This window comes from Synchiropus splendidus, chromosome 19, assembly GCF_027744825.2.
Source record: "Synchiropus splendidus isolate RoL2022-P1 chromosome 19, RoL_Sspl_1.0, whole genome shotgun sequence".
Classification (NCBI taxonomy): Eukaryota; Metazoa; Chordata; class Actinopteri; order Syngnathiformes; family Callionymidae; genus Synchiropus; species Synchiropus splendidus.
This window is the reverse complement of record NC_071352.1, coordinates 16,765,387-16,790,990: the sequence shown is the minus strand read 5'-3', so window position 1 is coordinate 16,790,990 and position 25,604 is coordinate 16,765,387. Positions and strand designations below refer to the sequence as shown.

General features: G+C 49.4%; 2 protein-coding genes and 1 long non-coding RNA gene across 7 annotated transcripts in view; 2 read left to right on the top strand and 1 right to left on the bottom strand.

Moving 5' to 3' along the window:
* The first annotated feature begins 347 nt into the window (after positions 1-347).
* ppfia3 (PTPRF interacting protein alpha 3) lies at positions 348-20,858 on the top strand. Of its 4 annotated transcripts, XR_008413172.1 has the most exons (32): positions 348-507; positions 1,744-2,252; positions 2,779-2,880; positions 2,951-3,190; positions 3,258-3,317; positions 3,680-3,808; positions 4,272-4,364; positions 4,750-4,802; positions 4,871-4,964; positions 5,026-5,160; positions 7,635-7,718; positions 7,801-7,932; positions 8,166-8,228; positions 8,312-8,391; positions 9,280-9,448; positions 9,965-10,158; positions 11,024-11,264; positions 11,629-11,759; positions 11,975-12,129; positions 12,199-12,298; positions 12,369-12,450; positions 12,564-12,764; positions 13,011-13,076; positions 13,412-13,438; positions 13,516-13,691; positions 14,523-14,620; positions 15,635-15,813; positions 15,969-16,037; positions 16,108-16,270; positions 16,933-17,000; positions 17,357-17,755; positions 18,012-20,858. XR_008413172.1 is itself a non-coding variant. In XM_053850955.1 (31 exons), exons 2-30 carry the CDS (start codon positions 1,905-1,907, stop codon positions 16,983-16,985), a joined length of 3,717 nt encoding a protein of 1,238 aa, XP_053706930.1. In that variant the 5' UTR covers positions 348-507; positions 1,744-1,904; the 3' UTR covers positions 16,986-17,000; positions 17,357-20,855. The 4 variants fall into 4 exon arrangements, 3 of the variants coding, with proteins under 3 accessions (XP_053706930.1, XP_053706932.1, XP_053706931.1); XM_053850955.1 differs by having other exon boundaries at positions 17,357-20,855; XM_053850957.1 differs by having other exon boundaries at positions 15,638-15,813; positions 17,357-20,853.
* LOC128750688 (neurotrophin-3) overlaps positions 18,644-25,604 on the bottom strand; it is a 10,705-nt gene continuing 3,744 nt past the window's right edge. For both annotated transcript variants that reach the window (XM_053851113.1, XM_053851114.1), the window contains exon 2: positions 18,644-21,825. In XM_053851113.1, the coding sequence (XP_053707088.1) occupies positions 20,703-21,806 (1,104 nt within the window). In that variant the 5' untranslated portion in view covers positions 21,807-21,825 and the 3' untranslated portion in view covers positions 18,644-20,702. The remainder of the gene's footprint in view (positions 21,826-25,604) is intronic.
* Positions 21,906-25,604, top strand: part of LOC128750737 (uncharacterized) — a 6,624-nt gene continuing 2,925 nt past the window's right edge. Inside the window, exon 1 of the long non-coding RNA XR_008413195.1 lies at positions 21,906-22,955. This is a non-coding gene — a long non-coding RNA (uncharacterized LOC128750737). The remainder of the gene's footprint in view (positions 22,956-25,604) is intronic.

The window sequence follows — 25,604 nt, the reverse complement described above, 5'->3', positions numbered from 1 at the left end:
ATCAGACTATTTTGACTACTTTGACGATTGCTCGTCCGGTTGACCCGATTTAAACCTTTGCTGCGTGATGACCCTGATAACTGAGCACTCTCACCAACATTGCCAGTCAGAAATATACATTTTAAAAGCTGTGTCATGTTGCGGGAATGAAGAGTTATTTTTTTGTATTCTTTCAGTAAGAAAATGAAATAAAAAGAAAAATAACATGAAAGAATGTTTATTTTTTGAAAGCACTTTTCCAAAAAGTCGCCCAATAAGTGAATTTAATTCCAATGAACTTCAATTAATTCCAATGACAAGCTTCCGCTTGGGCCATTGTTCTGAAAGTCTTCGCAGGATGTGGCTCGTGTGCAGCGCGTGCGCGGTGACGCAGCGGAGGGAGGGGATGGAGTTCGGCTGGTAACCGGGTTGTTCACGGGGATAACCTGCACCTGCCTGCGGCGCTCCGATGGAGTGAACCGGGCACCGATGCGCCTTCCCTCCCCGCCTCTGTCGACCATGGACACGGTAAGACGCCGCCGCTCTCCTGCGGTCGAACCCGCGGTGACATCCAGCTGTTTTCCTGGGTGGGGGAGCAGGGTGGAGGGGGGAGGCTGGGAGGGGGGGCAGACGGTTCCGTTCCAGCCTCCCGTCTCGGCAATCATCCTTGAAAACACGGTCTTGTTGGCGGTTGGAAGCTCGTAATTGGGCCTGTTTCACGTCGGACCGGTGGCACCTCCCTCCGTGATGAGAGAGCGGTTCGACAGATGCACTCCGCTCGTCCGAGGCCTCTCCATGATGCCACCTCTGGTTCTGCTGTTCGCTCCACATTCCCCTCCAACTGATTCATGGTCTTCTACATGTGAGGCAGCGCCGAGGCCTGCGAGAGCGCGTGTTCGTGCGCGCGCCGGTGCCGCCGAGGTGAAGGGGGCCACTCGGGCTCATTTCCGTACATCACGCGCGTTCATTATTCCCATGATGACCACTTGGTGCTGGCTACGTCAGGGTCCAGACACGAGCCGCTGATGGATGATGGACTCAAGTATCGCGATGACAGACCGCGAGGGCGAGGCCCCCGCCCGAGCCTCCGGGAGTTCCTCGGAAACTCCCCGTACCTCCGAGATGACTGACAGCACGGGAGCCTCGGAGGGTGTCTTCCTCCGTGAAGTGCCAGCGCGACTTTGCAGGTGCACCGCTTGACAGTCTGGTCCCACAAGAGACTGTTCGGGCGCTGAATAGCAGTTGAAGCGTCGGACACACACACCATGTCGAGTGAGTGAGTCGGTTTGGTTTGGGAGCCACCGAGCCGAGATAAGCTGCCGAGGCTTCAGCTAGCTGTCGCCCAAGACTGACCGCTCGTCTGTTTCATGAACCCAACATATCTTCAAGTCTTCTCTGCTGGCGTCCAGCAAACCTCAATTCTAGTCATGTATCTGGGCACTTCACCTCCAAGTTTCAAGGCCTTTTCGAGTCAGCGGTAAGCTCCATACCACCATTAACTTTCTCCCGCCTGAACAGTCGAATGTTCGAGTCATCTCCAGAAACGTCTCTCCTTAGCGTCCTAGTCCAAGTCAGGTAGCCAGAGCGAAGTTAGGACTTGGAATTGGATCGGTACCAACTCGCCCACCTCTCGGTGGTGGTGTTGCTCATAGGCACATCAATAGTAGACCCAGTATTATGGATTTGAACCGCTGACCACTTTAGCGATCTGGGAATTAAAGTTGAACCAGCAACCTCTCCTGATCAAGCGCTTCTCTCTTTCAGGTTACCTCCTGGTCTCAGTAAGTCCTGGACGAAGGGTCAGAGGTGGTCTACCTACCTGCGCTCCTCCCTCTGACCCGTGTGTCCCGCCCCTCCCCCCTCGTGTCCCCCACCCCTCTCTTATCTGACGGCATCAAGACCGCTTCCCAAATCCAGCCTTCACCATGATGTGCGAGGTGATGCCCACCATCTCCGAGGACGGCCGCGGCGGAGGCCCCGGCTCGTCCTCTCCAGCCGGTCCCGGCACCGGAATGGGCGGCGGAGTGATGGGAGGAATGGGCGGCTACGGAACCCGGGACCCCCGCGCCGGCGGAGGAGGAGTCGCCGGAGATGAAGGTGGAAGCACGGGAAACCTGGAGTCTTTGATGGTCAACATGCTGACGGAGAGGGAGCGCCTGCTAGAGAGTCTGAGGGAGACTCAGGAGAGTCTGGGCACGGCTCACCTCCGCCTCCGGGAGCTGGGCCACGAGAAGGAGTCTCTGCAGAGACAGCTCTCCATCGCCCTGCCGCAGGTACGACGCCCAGATGTCAGATAGACTCCAGTTGGAGGAGTTAAAGAGGCAGACAGTGACTGAGTGAGTCACTGTAGATCGAAGTCTGATGGATCTAATGATGTGTGGAGGTTTGAGGACCACGTTGCCATGGAGGCCAAACTCTCACTCATGATTGGTGAATCTGACCAATGATTGGACTCGACACTGTTGGCATGCCGCTATGCTGGATTGAAGACGAACCACCAACCTTTAAAAAATATATGTGATGCTCATTTGGACTGTGAAGATACACCTCTGTTTTCAGAGGAATTTCTCTTTTCAATATATTTAATGAGCTTCGATACAAAATTAGTTTAAAAATTCAATATGAAATAGGCAAAAATGACACTGAATTTTAAATGTATTTGACTATAAATTGTTTGTATTAGTTGAAATATATTTAGGAATTAGTATTTATGATGTGAACTGATCTTAAATGGAAAAATAAATAGCTTGTTAAAATAATTTCACCAACAACCTTGTTAACTCTCCTCTGGTGCTGCAGGAGTTTGCGGTCCTGACCAAGGAGCTCAACCTCTGTCGTGAGCAGCTGCTGGAGCGCGAGGAGGAGATCGCCGAGCTGAAGGCCGAGCGGAACAACACTCGGGTGAGTTGTGCCGCCGAGCTCAGAGCTCGGCGTCTTCAGCTCTGATTTGTCTGTGTGTGCGCGAGCACAGCTGCTGCTGGAACATCTGGAGTGCCTGGTGTCCCGACACGAGCGCAGCCTCAGGATGACGGTGGTCAAGCGGCAGGCCCAGTCCCCGGCCGGGGTCTCCAGCGAGGTGGAGGTCCTCAAAGCCCTCAAGTCCCTGTTTGAGCACCACAAAGCTCTGGACGAGAAGGTCCGGGAGAGACTGCGGGTGGCGCTGGAGCGGGTGGCGGTTCTGGAGGAAGAGCTGCAGTCCTCCTCTCAGGAGGTGAGCTGGCAGAGGTTCTGAGCTCCACCTCAGCTGCTGCTCATGGTTCTGGTCCCCTCTCCTACAGGTTGTGTCCTTGAGGGATCAGATCAAAAGGCGGCAGCAGGGACTGGACTCCGGCAAAGAGGTGAAGCAACACGCCGACAAATCACCCGTCTATCGGTTCATAGTTGTGAAGTGCAGTTCTCCAGAAGGCCACAAGATGGTGACAGAACGACGCTGCAATATTGAAGGCTGGGGGCCCGCAAAGTCTCGAGGAGCCTCTTCCAATCTTGGAAGCTGCGCTTTGAGTCTCTCACGGACGACATAGCTATTGAGTCAGAGTTCATCACTATTTTTTTTCACTTAAGACGAACTGGTGAAACTGGAAGTACTAACACATTTAACACTGAAACTGACAATAAATGTTGAGTCACTACTGTAGAGTGAAGTCAGTGATTATGACTGCCTGTATGTACAGCAAATGAACTTATGACTTGTGATTCACAGCGACTCCCAAACGGACCGTCCTCCATCTTGGACGATGGCGAAATCGACCGGCAGAGAGAGGGAGAGATCGAGCGCCAGCGGTCTGAGCTGGGTCAGCTGAAGGAGAGACTGGCCCTCATGTGCAGACAGGTACGACTCACGTTAAAATCTGCTGAATATACAGGGAGAATTCCTGTGAGAATGTCTCATGTTTTTGAGGTAAGTTTCTTCTATAGTCAGAGTTCAGCCAGGGTGGGTACAAACCACGTCTTGAGGGCCATTTCTGAGCCTTTTTATTGGGCTGTTGCCAGTGACTCGCAATCCTTCACTCCTTGCAACAATATTTTTTTATTTTCTTATTTTCCATGCAATGAATGCATTCCGTCACTAGATGGCAGGCTTGTTGGGGTGGTGCTCTGTTTCACCCTTTATTTCTGGGCACCAAAGAATCGGGAAAGGTGAAAGTGATTGTTGAGATTTCATGAATGAAGTCGGCCTCTGAAAATGTCATGGTTATCTGTGTTATGTGTCTGCTGATCCCTCGCTTGATGTTTGGGGCTTTTCCTGTGGATCTAGTGGAGTGAGTTTCATGTAGGGTTTTGTCCTGGCTCAGGTCGGAGAGATCGAGGAACAGCTGACGTCGGCTCGCAGGGAACTGGCCCGTTCAGAGGAGGCCAACCAGAAGCTGCAGAGAGACGTGAAAGAGGTACAGACAACAGTGGTTTTGTGCTCTGGTATTATGACATTGTGAGTCGACATGAGGTGCTACATTGCTGACCTCCATGTCTGTTGAGTTGTTTCAAAGTTGTGGTGACAGGACCACCAGCTGAGCTGCCCTTCATGGTTATTAGATTTGATGAAATACTGTCGTGTGATCATGAGGGTTAGCTCGCCCACCCTCCGCACACCCTACCACCCTCCTCTCGGCCTCTTGTGTAACTTAAGTGTCTGTTCCTGACGTCTGTCAACAACCATTAACTGGTGATTTTCATTCTTCAGCTAATAGCTGTGCGAGTCAAGTGTGCTCCGTTTGAACCTGACACTTGTCCACCGCAGCTTTCTCCTACACGTTTCTGTTCTTCATCTTTCAGGCGCTCTGTCAGCGGGAGGACATGGAGGAGCGGATCACCACGCTGGAGCGCAGGTCCTTCTTCGCTCGGGAGATTTCGCTTTGAGCTTCTTTTAGGCTTCATGCTCATGTCGTCAGTGCAGGTACCTGAGCGCCCAGAGGGAGGCGACGTCTCTCCACGACATCAAGGACAAGCTGGAGAACGAGTTGGCCAGCAAAGACTCACTCTACAGACAGGTGAGACCTCCAGGATGCCTGTGCGTGCACGCATGCGCTCATCCTCGTTCCTTCCCTGCAGAGCGAGGAGAAGAATCGGCAGCTGCAGGAGCGTCTGGACGACGCCAAGCAGAAGCTGCAGCAGACTCTGCAGCGAGCGGAGACGCTGCCGGAGATCGAAGCTCAGCTCGCACAGAGAGTGGCGGCGCTCAACAAGGTGTGTGTGCTGCTTCAGGCGGCCTCCGCACTCCTCCTCTGCTCTAGAACACAGCGTGCGTGAGGCTCACCTCTGTCGTCATCAGCCCGCCACCTCTCCTTTCCTCAATCAGGCTCGCTCCGTGTTAACAATGCACTCCGATTACAAAGCTGGAATTTCTTGATTCCACAAATCTTTACGTACATTTAAATTGCTCTGATTTAAATCACAATTATGTTGTCGCTACTGAGTCTGCCCGGACAGGTATTGAGCTGGAGAAGTTCTCAAACAGACAGGCTTATGAAACGCTTTACAAACACCCTTGTTTTCCCAGGATTTGATTCCATTGCTTCAGTTGCGCTCAGCTTTAGTCACTCTCAATACGATCCTCAAAACTTTACTGAACAGGAGCAGCTGTAGTTGCTTGGTTAGAATTTACAAAGTTTTTTTTTTTTTAATGTAGCCTGGAATAAACTTGTTAACATGGTAAAATCCGGTTAGCATCACTTTAACAGCCCTGTTTGTTGTCCACTATGTCGCTAACTCACAGTGGTACTTGTGAGGTCAGCCTGACATCCAATCCATCAGAATGTGAGACTTGAGTTCCATGACTAACGGACCTCAGTCATTATGATGTTTTTTTTTGGTATTTTTCCGTTAGAAACATGCTGAAAACTTCATCTTCATGTCCTCCTCCATGATGCGTTGTATGTTGTCTGCTTGTTTTGATGTTTCCACTTCATTTTAATACGCTCAATCACGTGCGGTTTCCGTCAATTTTCTCAAGTAGTGGCATCTCTCATTTCAGCCGTGGCAGTACGTTTTGATCACTGATATGAAATTTTCATCCTGTGACATCCCTAAATGTACCACGCTTCTTCTTCTTTGAAGCGTTTACAGAATTAGCTTGTCAGCTACAGGAAGTCAAGTATGATTGTAATCTGGTGGAGGTGCACGTGTTCGACTTGTCCTGTCTCGACATAAGCTTAGCATGTTTGAGAAGGCTTGTCCGTTGTTTTAGTCCAGCTGAAACCACTCACTCACAAATGTTGCATGAGTGACTCCCTGCTGAAACCGAACAGAGGGGCTTAGAACTCACTGATCTGAGCACTGGGCTCGGCTGTTGTCTTTCCTCTCCGGCAGTCATTTAAAGCATCCTCTAAATGGCTTCCATGTTTGTCAGTTCATTGTCGAGTTCACAGGAAAAACACGATGACCTCACACCACTCACGCTAAATCCACAGTTATTGTTCAGTACAACAACATTGGATCTGACAACAGTGTTTGTTTGCGGATGACAATGGAGCCGCTCCTTCACCTTCTCCTCAACTGTCAACAAACTGCTCCAGCTGGTTTGAAGATGTCACCTGTTGTGATGTTATTGTTCCTCCCATGTGAGTCGATCACCGGGGTCCGTCCATCAACAGGCTTCCTTTAGCTCCTCCTTCCAAGGATGTGGAGGAACAGATTGTTGCTTAGGTAGACCAATAGACGATTCGGTTGAGTGCTAGTGAGGGTCAGGTCAATGTATTATTAGTAGAAGCAAAAATACTCAATGCAAATATCTACTCTGGTTCATCAGTGCTGTGGTTAGAGTCTCCACAGACCATGATGTTTATTGATGATGTGGTGATCTGTCGTGAGAGTATGACTGTCAGTAGTGTGAGTGACAGGGGTGAAGAAGAGAGTGCAGGCCGGGTGTAGACGATTGTGAAGCTTTGTTGGCCAATCACTGCCATGATGTTTGGTTTCAAGAATGTTCCAGAAGAAACTCTGAAACCAAGAGAATTTAGTGCTACAGTTGCATGCGCTAATAAAAGCAGTGTGTGGTGCCAAAGAACTCGCTGCTTCACTCGTCAGCCTGAGACTTCAAATGCTATTCAGAGTAAACAAAGTAATTGATGGTCGAGAAGTAATCAAATAATTGCAGTTAAAAGTTGCCTGTGCTTAATTACTTTGACTCCACCGATGACATCACTTGGTTTCCACTTCAGCGAGTTATAGTCTTTTCACTTGTGCTTGTCTGCTGCCCGAGCGTGTGTGTGTGTGTGTGCGTGGGTGGGTGTGCGTGGGTGTGTGTGCGTTTGTGTAACTCCGTGTCTGCGCCTTCACGCTTGATCGCAGCTGAATATCAGACGTCATGACAAGTGCCAACAATTTCTCAGCGATGCAGATGAAAACATTCGGATCTTCGCTGCCTCTTTCACCTCCAGTGTCGACTTCAGACACTGCCAAGGAAAACGTGTTGGACGGGTGTTGTGATATCAGAGGCATCTGCTAGCATGAAGTGATGGAGGAAATCATTCCTGAAGCAGCCTGACAAGTCGTTTCCAAGGCTTCATTGCAGCCCATCTTCTCCTAGCTGTCTTCATAATCCTCTCGTCACACCTTCATGTCCTTCTCTATTATGATCGTCATCGATTCTTCTTCTTGGTACAACACGGTCTCCTCTGTACGTGTCTCTCGATTCACTTCTGTTGGTCTCCACCGTCCAGGCTGAGGAGCGTCACGGGAACTTCGAGGAGCGACTGCGCCAGATGGAGGCGCAGCTGGAGGAGAAGAACCAAGAGCTGCAGAGGGTGACACGTCTCTTTCCCTCATCTTGTTATGCTCCCTGAACTTGTCTTCACTCTTCTCTCATCCTGCCTCATGTCCCCCCAGGCGAGGCAGAGGGAGAGGATGAACGATGAGCACAACAAGCGTCTCTCTGACACGGTGGACAAACTGCTGTCCGAGTCCAACGAACGGCTGCAGCTCCACCTAAAGGAGAGGATGGCTGCGCTGGAGGAGAAGGTACCATGAACGTCCACAGCATTCCCAAAGATGTAGGCTACATTAGATCTTTAAATAAAGATAAAGGATTACACTAGTGACCTATTAATGACCTCTTCATGAATATTATTATTATTTTATATATAATAATGAATATTTCACCTCATTCCTGAAGTGGTAATTTTGCATAGGAATCACTTAGCATTAGAGTTTTAGCAGTGCTAGTCGTCTCTAACCCGCTTGTCTTGGTCCAGAACGCTCTCTCAGAAGAGCTGTCCAACATGAAGAAGCTGCAGGACGACCTACTGACCAACAAGGTAACAGCTCTGCAGCGTGTGACTCTCCCCCTGACGCGTTGCTCACCAGCTCTGCCTCGCCTCCTCACTCCCACCGACCTCAGGACCAGCTGATCGCGGAGCTTGAGCGGCTTCAGCTGGAACTGGACCAGCTCCGAGCCAGGCCCGGCAGATCCTACTCCAGGTTGGTTCAAAAGACTTCATTCATCTGCATGTCCCAACTCCTCCGTCAGACAGGAACCGGCTGTGTCACGTTTGATGCCCTTCTTTATTATACCATGCTGATTGATTCAAACGTTCATCACTGCTTTTCTTCTTCTGCGTTCCTTCCGGCTAATCCTTCCGTGCTAAAAACCTGCTGCTGGGGTGGTTCGTTAAACGTTGTTGTTGATGGCTTTATGATAATTAAAAACAATCTAGAGCTCGAGTGTCATGTTTAACGTAGATCCCCAAATTCCTATTGATGCCTCAGGGTCGCCTTGAACCCACTCAGCTCTTTGACCTGAGACCCCATCCCTAGGTGTCTTGGAGGCTCCAATTAATAACGGAGCACTTGGAAGTTTTGGGGTCTTCCAGAGTGAAATGAAGGAGGCGAAGAAGAGTGCATGCAGGGTGGAGACAACTGTGACTCTAGAATAGCAGCAGGAGAGTATAGCAATCAGATTTGGAAGAGTCAGAGATGAAGATACTGAGGTCCTTTTTTAGGGGTGACTGGGAAATACAAAATCAGAGGTGAGCATATCAGAAGTAGAAGTTTGGAGACGGCGTAAGGCACTTGAAGGTGGGAGGATGATGAAGGAGGGGGAAGGTGGAGCTGGCCCCTGATGGATTGTGTCACTCCAGTTTGTGTACAGTAGTAGAGAAAAATACTTTCGTTTATGACGTTTGAGAACTCTGAAACCTGAACTGGCTCACTCGTCTTCAGACAGTTGTTTGGCACCATCCACCGTGTTTGTTTAGCAACATGTCAGGTGTGTGCGCTGCTCGCTGCTGTGTGTGGCTGGAGCTCCTCTGCACCTCAGGGCTTCTTCGTGTCTCGTCTCATCTGCTGCCATCTCATCTGTCGTTTCAGCCGCTCGCTGCCGGGAAGCGCTCTGGAGTTGAGATATTCCCACGGAGGCGGGTCCCTCCCAACGGGCTCCACCACTCACCTGGACCCCTTTGGTACCGGCTCCTCCGGGGGCGTGGTGAGGCGGAGTCACCGAGCTCGCTGGAGCTCGGCCCGCGAGGATTCCAGCAAGGTAGATGGAGTTCATGCAAAGCTCACCAGCATGGACACCATTCTTGTTCTACTGATTCTTTTATTTACTGACTTGAAATCCTTTTCATCGTTTGCACCTTTTGGTGCGAACACACTTGAACCTTAGACCAAAACCTCTAACTTTTGATCCTTCATAACATATCTGAGATATTCACACTACTGACACTGTTTGTAACAGTGTTATTTGGAAGTCCTTCACACTGTCCTTCAGCGCCTCAACCAATCAGAGCCCAGGCTCTATGGTGACAATGCTGAGAGGGAAAATTTGTTAGTGTAGCTATGGAGGAAAACCTAAGGTTCAGCAACTTTGGTGGGATACTTGGTCATGATCCACCCTGAAGCAGATGACCTGCTTTTGAAGAGTGAAGCAACCATATGGCAGTGAACACTAGGACGCTGCATGACAAGCGACACCAGTTCACTCAGTATCCTGGTTCTCCTAGACAAGCTTTGAAGTTTGACATCCGATTTGTGACATTCTTCTCCTATTCCTCAGTATCCAGACTGGGAAAGCGGGGCTCTGTTAGGGACCGGGTTCGAGCCTAGCATGGACGTGGGTTGCTCTGACGACGAGGACGATGGTGACCACCGCTTCGGCTCGGAGCTGCTCTCGCCAAGCGGACAGACAGACGTACAGACCCTGGCCATTATGCTGCAGGAACAGCTTGAGGCCATCAACAAGGAGATCAAGTGAGGATGGGAACAATGGCGGGAGCGGCTTGTTACTGTGTTTGTACAACCACTGCTTCCAATGTCTTCCTCTGCTGACTTTGAGCTGTGCATTATTTTAAATATTGTGTGTAGGAAAACTTTTTTTATTCACGCTCAACATGCCTGAACATGAGCGCAGTAGTGAAGAGCTTCTCACTCGCAAACTGACCACCTGCAGAACAAAGTGGGCACGAGTCACTTCTCAGCTCAACACACAGCAGCAATATGAAGTTATGTGAGATCCTGTAGTTGTATCACCGGGCCAGTTGCTCCTCACTAGCTCCAGCTTATCTCTCATTCTTCTGTCATGAGCCAAGTTTTCTCTTAAGCGATGTGTTAAATCCTCCTGAGACGCTCATAAGTGATGCCTGATGTGACAGCTTTCCCTGCGGATGCCCATCCTTCGGTAATTTTCCTGGTTGCTATGAAGGCTTGCTAACATCCTGTAAACATCCTGTTGTTAGATCAAGTGTGAACACGAGATGCTTGGTGTTAACTGCCCAGCTTTACTGTCGCCCGTAGCTTTTACTCCCATACCGTTTCCCCACAGGTGACTCACAACTGAGGCTTTACCGGTTTTGCACTGAGACGTGAAGATGAGGAGAAGCAGATTGAGTTATGAATTATTGAAATAAAATTGTTATTATTATTAATCTGCAATTTTATAACAATACAAAATAGCATTTTGTGTAATGTTGTTTTGAGCAAAGAAGTTACTTCTAAATTATAATCTGAATGCAATGGAAAATAACAATAGAGATGCAGAATCAACATGTAGTAAAGAACAAAAGCGCTCTCCAGACTTGGACACTCTAGGGTTTCTGAGCGTGTTTTTCCGCTCCAGGCTGATCCAGGAGGAGAAGGAGAACACGGAGCTGCGGGCGGAGGAGATCGAGAGTCGGGTCAGTAGCATCGCCTTGGACAGTCCGCCCATCCCACCGTCCTCATTAGGGAGGGACAATACCGGACGGAGCTACATGACCTCTTCCATCACCTCCTCCACCCTGGCCTCCCCGTCACCCCCGAGCTCTGGACACTCCACGCCACGCCTGCCTCATTCTCCTGCCCGGGAGAACGACCGACAGGTAATGCAGACCACCCTTCTCTTCTTCTGTACTGTCCTAAATTCTGGAGCCAAGTGGACCTTCAGAGAGTTGCAGCTGCTCCGTCTTCTTAGACTGTTGAGTGGCTTCGACTCATTAAGATTGTTGCTGGCTTTACCTGAACTTGTTCCAGAAATGAAGAGGCCAGTTGTGTGTTTCAGGCCACAGTCATCAACCAATCGGGGTTAAGATAATGTTAGCTTCGTGCAAGAGCTGCTCCCTCTACAGGGCTATCTTTAACTCGCGCTACGTTGAGAGGGCAAACAAATGCTGGAATTTAGAATCAGGAGCGACCTGACAAACATCAGGAGCGACCTGACAAACACATGAATTCTGCCTGCTCTAGAACCAAGGTGACGAGCGCTCCCTAGCTCTCTTGGACGCCACGCCTCCCCCGACGCCACGAGCTCTGCGACTGGACCGAATGGCCCTGACTCACCCCGGGGCAATGCTGGACGACCCCCGGGAGTTCCGCAGGTAAACACCCCCCCGGATACATAGTGTGTTTCTGATTGTGTACCGCGACAGGCTGATGAAGTTTTGTGACGCCTCAGTTTTTGAGCCACCTGCAGGGAACTTTCTGCTCGAGAATATGGATCCTCACATCATATTTTTATCCCTAGAGCACCACCTACTGAGCCCTGAAAATGTGAGCGTATTAAGCTTTAGTGAGACGAGGATATCTGTTTCAGTCTCTCTGCAGACGGTAGCAGCACCAACAGCAGCCAGGACTCTCTCCACAAGTCCAGCAAGAAGAAAAGCATCAAGTCTTCCATCGGACGGCTGTTTGGGAAGAAAGAGAAGGGCCGCATGGGGCAGCCCGGACGCGACGGGTCTACCTCGCTCGGTAAGCAGACCATGGAGCTCTCCAGCCATTGGTTCTTGTCTTGAGTGTTTCCTTCTGTGACTCCTCCAGCGTCCACGCCCTCTGAAGACCTGGCCTCGGGTGACTCCATGGGAATAAACAAGACAGGAACTTTAGGTCCGGCAGACAAAGACCGCCGCAGCAAGAAGAAGTGAGCAACAGTCATGTTTCCATTCTGTCTGTTTCTCCTTCGTCTGGTCAAAGACGTCTCCCTCTGTCAGACACGAACTCCTGGAAGAAGCCTGTCGCCAAGGTCTCCCCTTCGCCTCCTGGGACGGACCCACTGTGGTCTCCTGGCTGGAGGTACGAGTCTTAGTCACCATAGCATCACCTAGGAAAACAACTTCATCGTGAGCTATGTGGTCTTTGAGAGAAAAATGGGACACACTGGAAAAGGTTTCCATTTCTGCTGGCAGCTGTGGGTGGGGATGCCGGCCTGGTACGTCGCTGCCTGTCGTGCCAATGTGAAGAGCGGCGCCATCATGGCCAACCTGTCCGACACCGAGATCCAGAGGGAGATCGGCATCAGCAATCCGCTGCACCGCCTGAAGCTACGGCTGGCCATCCAGGAGATGGTGTCCCTCACCAGCCCGTCAGCCCCGGCCAGCACCCGCTCCGTGAGTCCAGCCTGTTCAGTGTGCTTGTGATGGGGTGTGCTGACATGACTTGTATTGTCTTCGCTGATGAATAAACCAGCGAATGACTTGAGACTCGGTTACGTTAGCTGGCTTTAGATGAGAAATGGGTGAAAATCTTCAGCAAGCTGGAGAGTCAGTTCCGAGCAGCACCCAAAAGGATCTGGGATCCAGCTCTCTTCAGTCAACGTCTGAATCCTCATTTTCTCTCTGTGATGTTGTCCTCAGTCCACCAGTAATGTGTGGATGACCCACGCTGAGATGGAGTCCTTAAACGCCGCCAACAAACCTCCGGTCAGTCTGCTGTCTTGACTTACCACTTTTAATTTCACTTTTCAGTATGTTGATGTCTCTCTCCCCCTCCTCCTCCTCCTCCTCCTCCTCCTCCTTCCTCTCCCTCGTCTTTGTTCTGTCTTTATATCGATTGATCTCTCTCTGTGGACTCAGACCAGACAGTGGAGCTTCACGCTCCCCCTGGTTGCTGCTTCAGTGTTTCCGACTAATAACCCGTTCACTAACACACTGTTCCTCCCTTCTGTCCCTCTCTCCTCACCTCTGCTCCTCATTCCTCTGCTGCTCCTCCATCTCCTGCTCCGCCTCCACACGCTGCATCTTTTCTTCGCTCTCAGGAGCTGAAGGAGTTCAGCTGGGATCAGGTAAGGACCCCATGGGTTTTTCAATGCTCTGAGTCATCACAGTCTGATGTGAATCAAGCCCTCTTGACGGCTTCCAGATTCTGGCCTACGGTGACATGAATCACGAGTGGGTGGGCAACGACTGGCTGCCCAGTCTCGGTCTGCCGCAGTACCGCAGCTACTTCATGGAGTCGCTGGTGGATGCTCGCATGCTGGACCACCTGACCAAGAAGGAGTTGCGAGGACAGCTTAAAATGGTTGACAGCTTCCACAGGTAGACCCAAGTCCTTCTGATTCGACAATGAGTCATGAGAAGACTCCTTATTGTTTTTAACAAGTTCAATCATCCACTTCCTGAGGGTTCACGCCGTACTTGAATCTCTCTAGCTTAATCGGATGTTGATGATTTTAGCGATTCCTTAGATGTGACTCACTTCCTGTTTAGTTTGGCAAGTCTGCGAGGAAGACATGTTTAAAGTAGAGTTTGGTGACTCACTTCCTGTCAGTCCACAAGTGAGAGCTGAGCCACTAAATGGAAGATTCACTTCCTACTGAAACCATTAGTTGGTCGCGAAGAGTTCGGAGAGCGCCTGAGTCAGATCAACTTCCTGTCCAGTCAGTTATAGCTGTTTCGACGCAGCTCCTTTTTGTACATTGGAGCCCTTTCGTTGACACTACGTTGTTAAATTTGATCCCAAACTGGTTTGATTTGACGTAGTGACTGGGACGAAACAATTGTGGGATCAAAACAAGATTTTTTTGTTCCTACTGGAGGCTAAAAGGAACACACCTGTAGGACAATCCCAGACCTCCATGACTCGTAGCCAGCAAGCGCCAGCACACATTCAAGCGAGTCACCGCACAGTGTATTCCAACTATTCAGCGGTGAAAGCAGGTCCGAATTCTCGGGCGCAGGTCCAGAACTGTCCCGCCAGAGGAGATGTGCACCCCTGCGTCGTGTCTCTTCTTGACAAATATGAACGTGTAACTCGACACATGTAGGAAACACTTGTCAGGTGTGTGTCTCCAGGCTCCGGTGTTTTCTCTGCCGGAGCAGGTGAGCGTGGAACCCGCCTAACCCCTCTGCCTCTCTGACCTCTCCCAGGGTCAGCATGCATTACGGCATCATGTGCCTGAAGCGCCTGAATTATGACCGCAAGGAGCTGGAGCGCAGGAGGGAGGAGAGCGTGCACCAGAACAAAGGTGAGTCTGCTTCACACCTTCAGTACCTCGGGTGTGGTCGCCTTTTGCTCTTTAATGACCCTCCATCCATCACTGGCGGCCATGATGGTTCCCACCACCACATTCTACCGCAGCTCCTCAGATATCCCTTGAAATTAAACCTGTATGACTCTGTGGGAGGAAACCAGAGTTCTCTGAGGAATTGTGAAAAATCGTAAATCGTGACCTTCTTTCTGCAGCACTGACCTCAGACAAACTTTTTTCAAACTGGTTTTCAGTACGTTATAAACATCTGCAGACAATAACTGCACAAACATCTGTCGGTAGTTGACGGCGAGGAAACGTCCATCCTACGTCGTAAACCATCACCGCCACTTGAGCTGTTTCTGCTCTGGCTTTGGCACAAACAAACTGGGTAAGGTAAACAAAGACTTGGTTTATTTACACGGTACCACATTTCTGGACAAGGATGTCGACCACCTCGTGTGATCTTGTTTCCCCCTGCTGATCCTAAGAAACCATGGCAGACCGCAGCAATTACACAAATGTCAACACTCTGGAGCTGATGCTTTCTCAGCTTGGCACCCTCGCAGTCATCGTTGTACACCCCCATACACTCAGCCGGAAAGTGATAAGCTCCGTGATGCAAATCATCCCCGTAGTGATGCGTCACAGATTATCTAACCTGAGCTCCTTCAAATATTTTGATAGTAATTGTTTATCACGAAAAGTGTAATTTGTATAAAAGTTGAAAAAAAACGTTACTATTAGATTTCCATATTGACAGTATATTTTGAATTGTGGTATGTAGTTGAAATTGTAAAATGATTGAATTTTTCATTTTTACAAAGTCCACAACGTTCAGTTTAATTTTCTTTTCAATGAATCTTTGTGAGAAATCTTCCTCTGGACTGGTGGGCTGAGGAGTTTCCCAACTAAATTAAATCACCAGGAACATTTCTTGCACCACCCTGATAAGAAACTCCTCCACACCAAGGAATTCCTGAGGGACTAAGACTGGCGATTTCTGACCAGCAGATGTGATGGTGTGGTCGAACGAGCGCGTCATGTGTTGGGTCCAGTCCATCGGGCTGAAGGAGTACGCCGACAACCTCCGAGAGAGCGGCGTCCACGGAGCTCTGCTGGCACTGGATGACACGTTCGACTACACTGACCTGGCGCTCCTGCTGCAGGTCCCCAACCAGAACACGCAGGTATTTACGACTCATGAGACCAGACTGAGTCTTTGTCAGTCATCCTGAGTGAGGTGCAATGGTGAAGAAGAGAGTGCAGACAGGGTGGAGACGACTGTGACGACGACATTAGTAGCAAACGATTAAAGCGTTGTGACTCTCAATTCTTTCCTCAGGCTCGGCAGCAGCTGGAGCAAGAGTACAACTCCCTCATCTCCATGGGAACCGAACGACGACCAGACGAGGTCAGCGTGTCGCGTCACAGCAGCTATTCGCCACCTCCTCCCCTCTCACTGTGTCTCTCCGTCCACCCAGGATGGAACCAAGACCTTCACCCGCTCACCTTCCTGGAGGAAGATGTTTCGGGAGAAAGACCTCCGGGGCGTGACCTCCGACTCTGCCGAGACCCTGCCTGCTAACTTCCGTGCCTCAGCCATCTCCACTCCCTCCGTTACCCTGAGAAAAGTTCAGAGCGAAGGTGAGTCGACCCCTGACACGCTCACGGCCTTGAAGTCTCGATTTAGACGTTGCTGCTACTGGCGCTGGTGTCGGTCACATGAGGGGAATGACAAGAATTAGGGTCGGAGGATTGTCGGATCGTCGACCCTGGAGTGGCGTCTGTGAGTCTGGCTGAGTCACATCTGAAGGTGATGTGGAGGACAAGCTCCTCTCAGGCCTGTCTTCGCCCATGGTGGACTCCAGATACTGAGGGCTTTCATGACGAGCCTGTGAAACTGTGTAAGGTCGTGTGTCGTCCCAACGCGGCGGGTTGAGACTGTCAGTTAGCAAACTCAAAAACATTTGAGAGACAAACTGGAGCGGGAGTTGAAGGTTCCACGTAAACACGAAGCTGGAAGAAGCTTCTTCATCAAATCTCAGCACCGAATGTTTCAGCAATGAGTCAGCTAAAAAAATATTTACAACCCATTTCTGACCTTCAGGTTCTGACTCACCTTCTCACACACACACACACACACACACACACACATTGTAAAAACTAAAACCCAGCTATTATCCGGAGTGGAATTTTCATTTTCCGCCAGTTTCAAAGAAGAAGATCATTATCCCTCATTCCGTGTAGACGAGAGGAGAGTCCTGCGGAGAGTCAGGGCTAATAACGGCGTCTGTTCTCTACCACAGCCACCTCTGGAGCCCGCGGTGAATCTGCCTCCGTGAGGACGTACTCCTGTTGAGGAGCGGCGCTGACGGTGAGCAGCATTCACACATGTGGCCCGCACACTCATGTCCGTTTTTTTTCAATCATTTATTCATTAGTATCCAATTGCACATCTGCCCTTGATCCTTTTTCAAATGACGTTTTGGCTCATTTATTAACTGTATTAACTATACAGGAGATTATGATGTTAATATATAGCAATGTATAGCATGTTAAATATTAATTTAATTATCATATCTGGAAGTAATTTTTTTTACATAACAGAATTCTTCAAAATTGAAATCTTTATTTCCTGATTACTTTATCATTTTATTTTCACACGTGCTCATCAAAAGACTAGAAAGGCTACGGCCACAGCGGCGCCTGACTGTAAGTTTGCCCCTGCAGGACCGGAGCGGGACCACAACTCTCAGCCACAGAGGAAAACAGACTCACACCCACAATTGAATCCAACCGGTCTGCAATAACCAGAAGACTGAAGAATGTAGGAAAGAGGTTGAGGTCAGCCGTTTTCTCGCTCTGTCTCTCTGAGGTGAGGTTACTCCAGGTCAACGTCCCCGGCACGGGATCGCCACGTCGACAGCAATACTCCCAACGCTGACTCTGACTAGGCAATATTCCGGTCACTCACCTGTGCGCGTTAGCAATAATCCTCGTGAAAACACAAACTTGTGTGAAGCTTCGACTGTTCCGCGTCACGTGATGCACAGATGGACCGAGGATTGACCCCTGAGGAGCACCACAGGGACAGTTGGTAGAGAGATGGCAATTACAGGAAACAAACTGGTAAATATTTATGTATTTCTGTTCATAATATTCTTCATTTTAATCTCAACATCAGAATACTTATTTTAAATTTTTGCAAAAACAGATATTTATTGATTTATATCTTATTTATCCTGAAGAATTTTGCTTTAATAACGCTGGTAATAAGTTCAGGACTAAATGAACTGAGCTGTATATGGGTCAACGTTCAGAAAATGGCGTCTTGCTCGATGTTTTCTCTTAAGACGACTCATTTTCCTCGTCTTTCACGTTCCAGCGCCTGAAAGCTGATGACACAGAAGTCACAGTTGTAGAGATGAAAGTCGTGGTGCCACTTCACGACGAAAGATGCCGTTCACAGAAGGTCAGGAATGACTATTCTTCAAGCACATTAGTCAAGATGAGCTCTTCTTCTGAAACTGTAAAAACGGTATTTCCATCACTGATCTCAAATAACAATATAAACAATTGGGGTCCATGGGATTAGATTTACTCGAGCATCTGTGTGTCCACGCTATTTCAAAGGACCCTCCATGCAAAGTCTGTCGGTCGCATGTCCTCGCCCTCAGGCTCGTGTCAGGTAGCCAAAGTAGTGACTTGGTTGTCGTGCGAGCTCGGCAGGGCTTTTCTGAGTGAGAGTCCTCAGCGCTTGACGCGGCGCTGCCTCGCTCTGCACTCTACCTCCAGCACCGTCCATATGAGACCCCTGCAACGACACATGACAGGTGCCCGTACTTGGATTCCAACCCACAACAATGCATGAGATGAAAAAGGCGGTGCCCTCCAGCTCATAAAAAAAGAGCAAATCCAAACTGAACTGAGCTCAAGCTTTGGCGCGATCCGCGAAACCAGTGGCCAATTCCGTGCCTACGGTGGCCGGAAGGTCCAAACACATGAAAGAGTCCGAGTGAAGAACTGTTGCTGCTGAAGACCTGTAATCATCATCGAGGAGAGACAGAGAGACAGAACCAGAACCTGGACATTTCACTGCTCACACAAGCCATACCTGAACCCGGAGCTCTGTGGGGGGGGTGCGAGACCCGCTGGGACGTCCAGGAAACAAAACCTTTAGTGTTTACGATGCATGTCCAACAAACGACCTAATCTCCTTTGGTGGTGAAGCTATGAGGTGTCGTTTGAAAATATCTATCTGTATGATAAACGAGGACGGGGCGGGAGGGGTGGGGACAGCCTGGGGGATCAATTTGTATAACGTGTGTATTTTTTTCAGTTTTTTATTTTCTACGATGAATATTTTCTTTAGGTCTGTATTGGATAATCGTACGTACACGTCCTGGTCCTTCTTGATTCGTTCGACAAGTGCGACTTCTGTGTGTGAACATTCGAAAAACCTCTCGACAGATTTCCATCTTTAAAGTGAAAATATCATACAGAGATTAACAATAACAATTATTGACAATGGTGATGTAAACGGAAAAAAGAAATAAAGCGGTCCAGCTGCTGACTGTCGCACTCCTTCGGCCTCTTCTGTCGGCCGATGCTCGATCGCTGCTCGTCGCTGTTTCTGTAAATGATTTTGCTCGTTTTGAGTTGAGAAGTGAACGCAACAACATAGCAACTAGCACCTTGGTGAATGGACAACTACAACCTACTTGTAGTGTTCAGGGGAAAATCACTGGACACAACAAATCGGAAGACAACACATTGCACACGAGTAGGGCTGCAACCACTGGTCAACAGAGTCGACTGTAAACAGCCATTACTAGTCATGATGCCATCATTCTCTTCCACCGTAAGAAGAGAAAAGCCTGAGGCTCTGGGACCACTGTGATCCAAAACAATGTTAACAAAGGACACGTCAAAGGACTCATGCCTTTCATGACACATTGGAGCAATTCAAATTCAACTATGAAGTTCCAAAAAAGATTTAACACTACACAGGTCAACACAACATTTTACATACATTTTTTTATTAGATCATATGAGATTTGTCCCACAGTGCAGTACTTCATTTATATTTCACTGTATTTGCAACACTGCGACCAGCCACGTGGGCGTGTTCGTCCACCCGTGCACTTCGTACAGCAACTCGTCGACTAACTGTCATCACCGGCGGTGACTAGTCGACGACCAAAATAATCGCTAGCTGCAGCCGTACTCAGTAAACACAACAACAGGTCAGTTAACACAAGAGCAACGCAGCGATCAGAAACGGCAATCACTTAACACAAAAGAAAACCACTCAGTAGTAATGGACGCACACAAAGTCTGTGCAGGATAAACTACTAAACAGTGACTCGAAAACAAAGCAAGAAAACTGAAGGGTGAACTGAAACCAGTGAGCGCAACAGCAAGTTTGTAAAAGCCAAAATGCTCGACAATATGAACCAATATGCCACAATAGAACAAGCTCAACCTCCTCAAACAACAAATAGCCCACCGCACAACACACAAACAGACAGATACACAAGCTGTTCCTGTATAACTGCACAATAAAAAACTATGAGGTAGCATCACACCAAGACTGCAGTTTGGTGTTCAGTGTTGTGTAGGCGTCACAAATCACCAGCTGAAAAAGTGCCGAGTACAAAGACGTTTATTACCGGTTTGGCGTTTACAGACCTCATGCTTTCATGAACAGTAACGACATCATCATCGTCATCATCAGCTGCTGCTGCTGCGTTTGTGAGGGAACAGTGTGCAGCATTAACGAGGAGCCTCAGCTGGGGGCGCCGCGTCCTCTCAGACCTGCGGCAGGCTGGAATTATCATCAGACACTGGAGACAGCTTCCAGCCACGTGTCTATAAATACACACAGATATACATAGCTGCATACATGAACGTATACTGGTGTCACATTTATATCACAGAATATATTAATATCATACATGCTTACGTACTAGTCAAATAACTTATGAGTAGAAAACCTTTGAAAAATCTAGATATGAAATCGTCCCTAAGATCTGGAGTTGAGGTCTTGGTGTTTTATTAAGAGAAATAGCATTGCTTAGCCCCTCCCCCTCCTGGTCAAGACCTCCCTCGCCGGCGTGCGATTGGCTCTGGACAGCAGCACGCAAACACAGGACGAGTCGATGCGGATCCACCGCCAGCCGACCCGGTTGTTGGCGTCTTTGGTCAGCGCTCTGACAAACGAGTGCTTCTCCTTGCACTGGCTCACCCACTGCTTCTTGTCCACGCCCAGGCAGCCGGCGCCAGCCACGCCCATTTCCGGCGATCTGGCAGCGGCCGCCACCCTGTTCCCGTCGCCTGCCGGTTGTGCTTGTCGGCAGCGAGTCTCAAAAAAGTATTGGTTTATCTGACCTGTTTGAGTTTGGATTTTCTTCAAGATGGTGACGTTTTGGCCGTAAGAGTCCGTGGCCGTCACCTTGTCAGTGACCCAGCCGCTTTCCGAATCACACACTGACCGCTCCCCTCGCCGCCTGTCTATCTCTGAGCGTTTGTCCCTCCTGAGAGCGCGGGAGCTCTCCGCCCAACCAGTCCGATCCGTGGCCCGGTCCCCGTGACCCTCGATGTGTCCATCTATATCCTCGCCGTCTTCCTCCAGGAGGCCGGATTCCAACATTAGCAGGAGTGGAGGGTGCTTGGGGGGCGACGGAGACGGCGAAAACAGGACTCGAGGATGAGCGTCCAGAAACATCCCTCCTCCTTCAAGGATAGTATTGTCCAACCAGAGCCCGTCGTCCATCGTTCTGGGGTCTGAGATTGGCTCAGCTTGAGCGCCAGCAGCAGGAATTGCAGTACTTTTGCTTTGGGTTGCGGGACTCGCCAAAGACTCTCTCCAGTCCTCAGTGTGGCCTTGTGGGTCCCTCGAGTTTAAATCCAGAAACATATTTCCTTCGGAGGTGCTCCTAAGCGCTCCTGGATTCTCTGAACCGTCGTCCCGGAGTTTCTCCGCCGGGTCGTAATCCGTCTGCGAGGTGGCGCCGCGGGAGAGCTCGCTGGAAGGTCGCTCCATGAGGCTGCTGGCCCGGTCATGACGGCGCTCTACGAAGCCAGGCTCTGTCGTGGCGGCGGCGATCCTGGACACGGGGCTTTGAGGGAAGGGCAGAGCCGAGGCGATCACCATGGCAACCAGGGGAAGCCAGTGCATCACTCCCAAGACGTATCAGCTGCAGGAAGGAGGACAGGAAGTTAGTTTTATACGATCAGAGAGCTCAATTAAAGGCCAGCGCAGAGTTTTACTGCCGGCTCTCAGATCTTGGCAGCACTTGTGGAAAACTTGCAGCCTGGTCACTCTTCTTCATCTGGGTACAAACACTGACCTTCAAACGGATGCACTGACAAGTTGGTATGTATGCAGAGGCAGAAACTTTACAGCCCAAAGCTCACTCCCTTAAAAACGCCCCCGGTTTCCGACGGGTTCTGTCGACCCGGAGCCCAGCTCTTTTGTTCTCGAGCAAATCGTCCGTAACAAATCAAGGAGAGGAGTGTAATGAGCACAATAAGTCAAGGCTAGCAACATCCGACGATGAAGTTCTGAGCAGGAATTTAACCTCTCGGTTGGCAACAATACGTTTGTAAACAAAGCATCAGCAAGAACACAATTCAAACAGTGAATCACTTCGCATGATGGAGCACAACCACCATGACGTTTATGGACTGTAAAACTTTATTAGCACCGCAAACACAATGCTGTTTAGCAGGAAATTGCGATGTATTGTTCTGCATGTCTGCCTTTTCCACTCTGTTGCGTTTGAGCCTGGACTCCAGAGCTACTCCCCACTCTGGTTAGTCAACAGTTCAGGCATCCCAATCTGTAGTTTCTATCTTTCGAAGGAAACATTGTTGCGCTGAAATGGCAGCAGCATTTTTGTCCAGAAGAACAGGTGCAAAGCTCTGCAGACACTTGGCAGGTTGGAGCGTCCCCCAGTAGCCAGGGCAAACAGGAAGTTGCTCTGATGTGATTTATCGACACGCCTGAAGCGCGCGCATGATTGACAAGCAATGACTGCGGCATTGTGTCCAGGGTGCGGCCCTCACACCTGAACAGCCCTGGTCTTCGTTCCCACACGGCATCAAACAAACACGCTGACTTATTTCGGTTCCCTGCAGGAGGAAGCGGGAGGAGCCCCGCCAGTAGAGCGGCATCTCTGGCATTCTCCTCATTCCACCGACTTTAACACTTTCCAAGTGACCTCCTCCCTTCCTTCAAACGCTGACACGCAGACGTCTGACACGCCACGCCACCGTGCAACGCCGCATGGACGCATGACTGGCATAGCTGCAGAGTTAGTCACAGGTGAGCCTCTTTTTTTTACCCGGTGAATCACCCCGGCCCACGTGACGTCACAACGTGTCGCAGGATCATCTTTGACTCGTGTCCAGTTCCTGCCGAGTAACGGTTACCGCACTGCCTGTGGTGGGAAGTCAATTATCAGAGACAAATTGCTGAGCCTCCAGTGATGTCACCTTTTACGAGGCGACTGGGGCCTGTTTTCGTGGGTACGATCGTCCTCAGGTCGAAGGCGGCACTTAGCTAGCGCCTAACTAGTCTGTGCTTGCTCACATGTCGAAGGGAAAAAATCCCTTCATTCTGCCGACAAAATGGTCTCAAATGCAGTTCAAAAAAATCGATTTTTTTATTGTGTCGTCCCAAACAAAATAGTGAGACAAATAAGTAAAAAGGCAATTGGCAGAAAATATATGACTATTATTGGAACTATTAAGACAAATGCTGAAACATGCTTAAACGGAATGAGTAAATATGAAGCTCAACACAAAAAAATTGAAAAGGAAAATGTGAACCAACAAAAAATAAAATGAATATCTGCTTATTGTTTAAAATTTGGCAAACACTTTTTTAAAATCCATGAAGAAAAACAAAATGAACAAACAAATTGTCATGAATGCAACAGATTTTTTACGCCATCATTATTAGCAGGGTTTTGTTCCCATGGTAACTCAAGACGTTTCTAAAACAAGGCAACCTTCTTGTATCACTGCAGTGTGGCTTTGCTCCATTAGCCTCAATGACACGCATCATTTATGCGGCTGGCAGACGCCTGAGACCACCCTCTCCACCTGCCCGGCACCATACTGACAAAGAGTCTCCCCAAAGTGCCGGCAACAAACCAGAGCTCCAAACATGGAAGGGTTTCCTCTGAGTTTCTGCCTCATTTAGCATTCGTGAATATCTTGCTGATGAATCACAGAGCGTTTCGGAGAGTCTGGGAACAAACTCGGCTGACGCTCAGAGTGAAGTGTTCTAAAATTGAGAATGTCACTGGTGGCTCTGGGAACTCTTGATGCTTGCTGCTGCACAACTGTGGTTGTCAAGGAAGTGAACAGCTGGACTGAAGAGCGCACGGGCCAGATGCTAACACTTAGCATTGCTCGCAACATCAATGACCAGTAACACAGAAACAACTCAATGTATCCATTTCAATAGTTACAAAATGTAAATGAAGCAGAAAAAAACCTTGACATTTCTGAAGAAATAGACGTTTGAAAATGGGAAACGATCAATGAAAGCAAATCAAAAGGTCTCGAGGGCAGGAAAAGAGTGTGAGAAAAGTTGCATAAACTTATGAAAGTAACGTAGACAGAAAGCTGAGTGAAAGCGGTCACTCTGGCTCAGGCATGTGTGGAACACCTACACCAACATTTGTCTTTGCTCAGCCGGCTCCACGCAAAATGGAGACCGGACGTGCTCGGACTCTGAAACGAGTCCTCGAGTGTCCTCTCCTGACTTGTTAACAAGACGACACACTCCCAGTCAACACAAGTTGCGGCTGATTTTCAAGTTTGACGTGCGTTCCGCTGGCGTTTCCTCGTTAACCAGGACGACGCGCTTCCCGCGGGTCCCACTTCTGAGCCTCTGCGCGAGGAGTCCTGGTCGGAACTTCCACGATTAAGCCATTTGCCACTCGAAACATCAAAGTGAAGCCAAACGAATGCTGTGTTGGTGATCGTGCGACAGCTCTAATAAAAGGCAGAAGGACACGTTCTTTTAATCGCTCTGGTCTTTGTCTGAGTTTTATTAGCACCGCTAATGCGACGCGTCTGTTTCATGTCCGACAGAGCAGAGTCATCGCTTTGTTCTGCCTCCAGTCGTCGCTGCTCTGCAGACATCGATTAGAAGAGACACTCCATACGTTATTACCTTGACCTACTGAGCCCCGTGATCCAGCATTTGTAATAATGGCGGGGTCGCCTGGGACAACTTGTGTTTCGGGCAAGTCGACCTTTACTCCCACCTTCTTGTGTCGATTCACTAGACTCTGTTCAATCACCCATGAGTCACATCCTTTCCTCCGACTCAGGTCACCTGTTTGTTATGAAGTTTCATATGGAGCTGAAAACAGCTGAGTCAGCATCTTCTGATGACTCAACAGGAAGTGCCTGTCACTCATTGCAGTGAGTCATGATGACTTGAGTTGCGAGAGTGCAGTGACTAGTCAAGGTGGACTCCAGTTCTAGGAGCATCCCTCGAGTCAGTGGGCTCAAAGGTGTCACCTGCTGTCCATTTATTCAAGGTCTTGGGAACCATCAGAGCGGGCAGACCTTTTGACCTTGACTAGTTCCTCACAGGTTCACGGTGCCGGCTAACTTGTCACCCGTCACCGGGGGTCCTCGCTTCCTTGCCAAACCAACACCACCCCAACAGATGCAGCGTTAACAAGGCCCCTCTCCTCGAACACACACACACACACACGGGAAAGAAACAATAAAGTCCAAGTATTTGAGGGCTAAATCTGGCACCTGGCAAATTGGACTGACTTCTGTACAGAGGAACCACAGGGGTCTAATCCCTGAGAGACGGTGAGTGAAAGAGGAATCAAGGGGGACTTATGGAGCCGAGGGGCCTCTGGCTGCGAGACCCTCCCCAGGAAACAGATGCAATAAAGCAGGCCCACACCTGGCGGTGGCTACTGTGCTATTAGCTTGT